At 38.8% G+C, this 7,522-nt stretch overlaps 1 protein-coding gene across 1 annotated transcript; it reads right to left on the bottom strand.

The window, feature by feature from the left end:
• Window positions 1-635: 635 nt before the first annotated feature.
• On the bottom strand, window positions 636-1,483 carry LOC125583590 (pectinesterase inhibitor 11-like). Its single transcript, XM_048750775.1, has one exon. The coding sequence runs from the start codon at window positions 1,372-1,374 to the stop codon at window positions 766-768; it is 609 nt and encodes a 202-aa protein (XP_048606732.1). The 5' UTR covers window positions 1,375-1,483; the 3' UTR covers window positions 636-765.
• Between the last annotated feature and the right edge of the window lie 6,039 nt (window positions 1,484-7,522).

Genomic DNA, 7,522 nt, shown 5'->3' with positions numbered 1-7,522 from the left:
CATTTATGGTAATTCCGTAGGTTTGATTTAAGGAAAGAAAATAACATATCATATCATTATATCATATAGTTTGACCAACTTATGTATCTAACAACATATAAAAATCGAATGTGGACCTACTTATTTTTCAATTGAATGTAATTGACTACCTAATTGAGTGCCACCTATGCATTGGGGCCTATTTTAATTAATACAAAATTGAGGTTACATCTTTTCAAATGTTCCTCAATTAATATATAGGGGATTTCTTTTGTAGTTATTAGCTGCCAAATTAAATCACCAACTTGTCAGCGTTTGCAACAACCCGATCAGAAATCAATAGAATCGCAAGCAACAGCGTTATGCGGTGCAGTGGTGAAGATAAAGATGTCACATGCCAGAAGAGATGGCATGCCGGTGGATAGGTTGAGAGGTAATTATTTATATCTTTGAAGGATATATGAGTAATTGAGCATTCTAGAGTGAGATCTGAACTCAAAAGTAAACGGTTCAACTTTAAACTTCAGTTAGTGTCGGCGTCAGCAACGGTCAACGTAGATCTGCCTTTAATGTTTTGACTTTAAATGTTCGTCCAACCGCTAAAAATCTCAGCCAACGCAATTTTCGATCGCTGTTCGCCAAACTTGAAACGCATATAGAAAGTTGTAAATTCTTTAAAACTTCGTATTTGCATGAAATAACTCAAGATTTAAGATTGCCTCAAGCTTCCACACAATTGTAGCTCAAATTACATATAAGAACAAAGAAAGTTGCATGTATTAATTTCTAGTACTTTTTCGCAAAAGCGTTAATCAAAGCTAAAGCGTTGCTAGTTCCTCTGCCCAAATTCACAATCCGTGCCCGGACCGAGTTCTTGATCCGCCCATCCATGATCCGACGCGCGAATCCATCGGAGCAAGTGATTGCATTCGTCAAAGCTGCACTGGTCCAGGTCTGAGCATTGCTCATGTGGAACCAAAACTGGTCACGACCCTTAGCACGACCGCACATCTTCACTTCCTGGACGGACTTGGTCAAACGGTCAACGGTGTCACTGATCTCCTCGATGCAGTCCCTAATGGCTTGTACCTCTCGTTTCTTGAGACCCTTAAAACGGGCCAAGCGTGAGACGAAGACTTTCGTGGACTGGGCCTGGTTAACGGTCACGGTGAGTGCGGTTTCGGCTAGACGTTGAGGGCTTGTTTGGATGGAGTTGGCGTAGCCGGAGAGAGAACTGAAGCAGACGGTTGGGTATGTGGTGGATTTGCAAGAGGCTTGAATGAAGTTTACTGCGCGTTTGGAAGTTCCTGCAGGTGCGGCGGAGGACGCCGTGGTGAGCTCCATCGTCGTAGATAAGAGGAAAAGAAAGAGGACGTAGAGTATTTGCTTTGCCATTGCTTTGAAGTGGTTTGAAAGATAGTTTATTGTGGAGAGGAAAGGAGTTGGTTCTTAAGATTTTATAGTGAGCTAGTAATCTTTCGTGTGTACGGTTTTTGCTTAGGGCTTATAATAATAGAGAAGTTAATATGGTTGACCTTTGACCCTTGGTTTGATTTTATATTCCAAGTAGGGTCTATTATTAGTTGGGAATGACCAAAATTTTTGGCATTAAATGTACTATAGCAATTTACTATGTTTATGTTCTGCACCAAAAGTAACATGGGACTTCAACTTGAGAGAAAAACAGGTTATAGGTTCTTCGTATATTTCATGACCATAATCAAGTATAAGTGTGTGCCATGAAGATTATGTACATTTGGTGTTGGTTTGTAGTAGAAGAAAACAGCTTTTTTTGTTGTTCTTTTTACTTTTTTTCCTAACTCAAGAACTGTTTTCAGCAATTAATCGGATTTAATTGTAATTTCAGTGTAAAGTTTGGTACAAAGATTATCATTCGACAAAATATTTGATCACGGTTCAACGCTAACTACAAACGTCTTCTTTAAAAAAGACGCTAATTGCATAACGTCTTTTAAGAGAAAACATTGACAACAAACGAAGACAATGGTTTATTGTGAAACTAGAGAATATAATCTATGTTTCTGTATTATTCATAAACATAAAAGAAATTTTATATATAGAAAATTACACCGTCGTAGAATAATAGAAAGACTAAAGAAATGAAATACAAATATGGAAAGATGCTGATTCTCTCTCTCTCTCCTCACGGCCGACTCTCTCTCTCTCCAGCATTGGGCAGTTATGAACCGACCGGATCGGTTATGGACATCCACAATATGATTTATAACACTTCCCCTTGGATGCCATAACCATACAGGGATTGTAATACGCTTTAGATATTGCCTCATTAAAACCTTACCAGGAAAATCCAGTGGGACAAAACCATGGTGAAGGAAAAAGAGTACAACACGTATTACTCCCCCTGTTCTGAACAACTCGCGGCTGGCCTCATGAACAGCCAAGATCTCCGAATGGTTTGAAGATGTGGCCGCGATCGTCTGCTTCATGGAACACCATGATATGGCCGTTTCACCATGTGTGAAAACATAGCCTGTCTGTGATCGAGCATTGTGTGGATCCGAAAGATAACCTGCATCAGCAAATCAACTACACCTTCTTTGTTTTGGTTAGTATAAAATAAACTCAAGTCTTTCGTTCCTTGCAGGTAACGAAGAAAATGTTTAATCCCGTTCCAGTGCCTTTGGGTTGGACAAGAGCTTAATCTAGACAATAGATTCACGTCAAAACATATATCTGGTCGTGTGACTAGCCAGATACATCAAAACTCCTATGGCACTGAGATATGGCACTTCGGGACCAAGGACATCTTTATCGTCCATCTTAGGACAGAACGGATCAGTGTCCAGGCCGAGGGACCTCACGACCATGGGGCTAGATAATGGGTGAGACTCGGCCATGTTGAATCTCTTGAGTACTTTTTCTGTATATGCCATTTGATGCACAAGGATTTCATCTCTTATGTACTCAAGCTGTAATCCCAAACAAAACTTTGTTTTTTTCAAGATCTTTCATCTCGAATTCTTTCTTAAGATAGTCAACTGTTTGGAAAATCTCTCCAGAGGTTCCTAGGATATTTAAATCATCAACATACACTGCTATAATCACAAAGCCCTGGCCGAATTTCTTTATAAAGATACAAGGGCTGATCGGATCATTCTTGTATCCTTCTCTCTCTAGGTACTCACTTAACCTATTGTACCACATTCGTCCTGATTGTTTCAATCTATAAAGTGACTTATTCAACTTTATACAGTGTTGTTCTCGAGTACTCGATTTGTTTTTCAACTCTATACCCTCTGGTACTTTCATATAAATCTCATTATCCAGTGGCCCATATAAGTATGCAGTTACAACATCCATTAACCGCAAGTTTAATTTCTTTCTTATAGCCAGACTTATCAGGAATCTAAAAGTAGTAGCATCCACCACAGGGGAGTATGTCTCCTCATAATCTATTCCTAGTCTCTGTGAGAATCCTTGTGCAACAAGCCGTGCTTTATATCTCACGACCTTGCCGTGTTCATTTCTTTTCCTCACAAAGGCCCACTTATAGCCGACTGGTTTAACATCATATGGTGTCCGGACTATTGGTCCAAAGACATCTCTCTTCTTTAAAGAGTTTAACTCTACGTTTATATCTTCTTTCCATTTGATCCAATCTGATCGTTGAGTGCACTCATAAATAGACGTGGGTTCATGATCCTCATTCAAATCCATAAGTTCAAGTGCTACCTTGTATGCAAATATATCATCAGTGTCGACATTCTTTCTGTTCCATTGTATCCCAAACAAGACATAGTTTATTGAGATCTCATTATTATCAGTACCTTGAATCTTGGCGTCCGAAGAATCAGTATTAGATACATCAGGGCCGGCCGCATCTAAGCATTCATGATCGGCTGAGATCGCTATTAGGGTTTTGGGATCGGCCGCGGTTAAGTCCCGGGATTTAAGAATGGCCGTGGTCGTGTCTAGGGTTTCAACAACCTCGGTTTCATTCTCTGCACCTTTCTTAGTTTTCCGAGGGTTCTTATCTTTGGAACCTATTGGTCTACCACGGTTCAAATATTGTCTTAGAGTCTGTAGCAACTTGATTGTGTCTCTCTTGAACATCAATTCTGATTGGTGCATTAGCAGCTGGTATATATGACTTAGTCACTCTTTTTGAGTCAGCAAAGGAATTTGGCAATTGATTAGCTAGCTTTTGTAAATGGATTATCTTTTTGAACTTCTAAATCACATTCTTGAGTTCGAGGATATTGCCAAGATAAGGATGTTTGATTCCATGTTATTTCTTTTTTTTACCAGCTTATTGCTATCTCCCTCTAATGTTGGATATTCGGATTCATCAAAGTGACAATCTGCATGCTTGGCCTTAAATAAATCACCCGTAGTTGGCTCAAGGTATTTTATAATCGTGGGGGAATCATATCCAACATATATCCACATCCTCCTTTGAGGTCACATCTTTGTTCTCTGTGGTGGAGCAATTGGTACATAGACAGGACAACCAAATGTCTTAAGATGGGATATGGCTGGCTCATGACCCGTAAGCAATTGTGATGGGAAATATTTATGTTCACTAGACGGTCTGATACGAATCAGTTCGGCCGCATGCAAGACCGCGTGTCCCCAAGCTATGGCCGGAAGCTTAGACCTCATAAGCAATGGTCTAGCTATTAGCTGAATTCGTTTTATGAATGATTCGGCCAAGCCGTTCTGTGTATGTACATGTACCACGAAGTGTTCCACACTTACCCCCATGGAGATACATTAATCATTAAACGCTTGGGACGTGAACTCACCATCATTGGTCTCTATCATTCCGACCTTAGCATAGTAAAATGCCAGTAGAGAGCGCATGTATAGACTCTAGGACTTTCTTATAGCCTTGGCTGATCTCTATGATCTGAAGGAACTCTTTGTTTCCTTCACCCTTAGTCACAATATGAAAGCCATTCATTCGAATGTCTTTAAAGCTCAACAGGCTTCTCTTAGAGCTGGGTGAATACAATGCATCAGATATCTCTAGATGCGTACCCTTAGGCAACATGATATTAGCCTGGCCGTAGCCCTCTATGAGACTTTTGAGACTTTTATATCAAAAACTTTCATTTATTAATAAAATAAGTTCAAAGCAATCAAAACATAGGAAACATAAAGCAAAGAACACGAAAACATAGATGTTGAATTCAACTTCATTCTTTTAAACAATCTGAAGTTTCATAATCCATAAGATCGTCTCGTTCATGATTGAAATCATCTTCACCATCTTGATAAGTCATATGAGCTTCAGGATTCTTCCCTTTCAAACTCTCTTAGTAGAGGTCAACGAGATGTTTGGGAGTCCTACATGTCTCAGCCCAATTATTATCCATACCACATCTATGACACACGGATTTGGTCGAGTTTTGTGGCTTGAATGATGTACCACGGCCTCGGCCATGACCATAGCCTCCATAAGAGTTTCCTTGGCCACAACCAAATGAGTTGCCTCGGCCTCGACCAAACGAGTTTCAGCCTCGGCATGGTTGTGTTGGCTATCACTCTGGACATGGTTCGACTCTTTCTTAGCCTCTACGGTCGCATGTGCCTCAGGTAATGGGTTTTTTCCTGGAGATCTCAATTCACTATTTCTCATCAACAGTTCATTATTCTGCTCAGCGAGCAAAAGACAAGAGATCAGATTAGCATAAGTTGTGAAGCCCTTCTCACGGTACTGTTGTTGTAACAACACATTGCTTGTGTGGAAGATGGAAAAGGTTTTCTCAAGCATATCCTTATCCGTTATATCCTCACCACACAGTTTCAATTTTGAAACTATCTTAAACAGGGCCGAGTTATACTCGTCCACAGACTAGAAATCCTGGATTCTGAGATTCTTCCAATCATACGTAGCCTTTGGTAATAACACCGTTCTCTAGTGATCATATCTCGTTTTCAACTCTGTCCAAAGGTCTAGAGGATTCTCAATAGTCAAATACTGATCTTTGAGACTCTCAATAAGATGATGGCGTATAATTAATATAGCTCCATATCTATCTTTCTCACTTGTATTATTGCCCTCGATGATACATTCACCGAGTCCCTTGGATTTTAGGATGATCTTAGCATCAAGTGCCCATTGCAAGTAATTATCTCCAGAGAGACTTAGGGCAGCAAAAAGTTGTTGATTTTCGACATCTGAAATCATATGTTTCATAATTTAGATTTAAAAGTGTTCAAGAGAATGTAATCAATATGCTCAAGCAATCCAGATTCTAGGTATGATGCAAATAGGTCATTCGTATATGATGCATACATGTTCAATCTTAGCATTCAGATTCTATATGCAATCAGTTCGTACTATTATGCATGCATGATGCAAACAAGCCGAACGGCTACAATCTTAGCAAACGGTTTCAATGCAATCAATACAATGGTTATTCGTTTTCAATCTTAGCAAACGGTTTTCTAAAAGTTCAATGTGTAATTGCAATCAAACAGTCGAGCAATGCAACAATTAGGGTTCATTCGAGAATGTATGAAAACTATCAATACTAGTCGGATCATTATCAAGACGAGAATGCATAAATCATTTAACCTAGCAAGCGATTTCTATTTCAATTCAAGCATTCGGTTTTAATCAATCAAACAAGATAGTATTCAATTTTAATTTCAAGACATTAGGGTTTCGATCAAACAATCAATACGACTTCAATTTGAAAATCATTCAATCGGTTTAATCAATTCAAACAACCAAATTCAAGAATGAGATTATCAATCCTAGCAATCAATTTCTATGTAATCAAATTCAATAAGGTTTTAATTAATCAAGGCTAGCATACTATATCCAAACATACAATCATTCAAACAATCAATTTCGATTCAAAGCATTAGATTAGGGTTTCAATTTTAATTCATTCAATCAATCAATTTGATTTTGAATTAAGGTTTATAAAATCGAATGTGTTTTAGTATTAGGGTTTTAAATAAAATTGATTTCATGCATTCATGCAATAAGCATGTATGCGGCTAGGATCATGGATATTAGGGTTTCGATTTTGATCTTAGATCATTAGGGTTTTGAGATTCAAAACCATTAAGGTTTCGATTTTAATTGAACAAAAAATCAATCTCGATTAGGGTTTATATAAAATCGATCATGTCTTTAGCTTTTAGGGTTTGGATCGATTTCTTGCATAACATGTAATATACATGTATGCGGCTAAGGTATCAGGAATTGGGGTATCAAACTTATGATTATGAGCTTCGATTTACTCATTGGGGATTTGATCTATTACCCTATGGTTTCGATTAGGGTTTAAGATTTTATGGTTTCAATTCATATCAAGCAATCAACACTCGATTATGGGTTCTCTTTAAGGTTTCGAATTACCTTAACCTCAAGTATGGTTGAATGGACCTCCAATGAGAAGAAGAACCGCAAGCTGAACGTTGAGATTGATACGCGAACGAGCTGAGGTCGTCTAGAGCTGGAACGGATCGCGAGCTGTCCTTGCTGGTATCGGGAACGCGAGCTGAAGCTGAGATCGTCTGATCACGAACGGAAACAAGCTAA

This window comes from Brassica napus, chromosome C3 (genome assembly GCF_020379485.1).
Source record: "Brassica napus cultivar Da-Ae chromosome C3, Da-Ae, whole genome shotgun sequence".
Classification (NCBI taxonomy): Eukaryota; Viridiplantae; Streptophyta; class Magnoliopsida; order Brassicales; family Brassicaceae; genus Brassica; species Brassica napus.
This window is presented reverse-complemented; position numbering and strand designations above follow the sequence as displayed.

What these genes read in the sequence shown, in the direction of transcription:
- LOC125583590 (XM_048750775.1), bottom strand. Translation starts at nt 1,374, where the DNA reads ATGGCAAAGCAAATACTCTACGTCCTCTTTCTTTTCCTCTTATCTACG.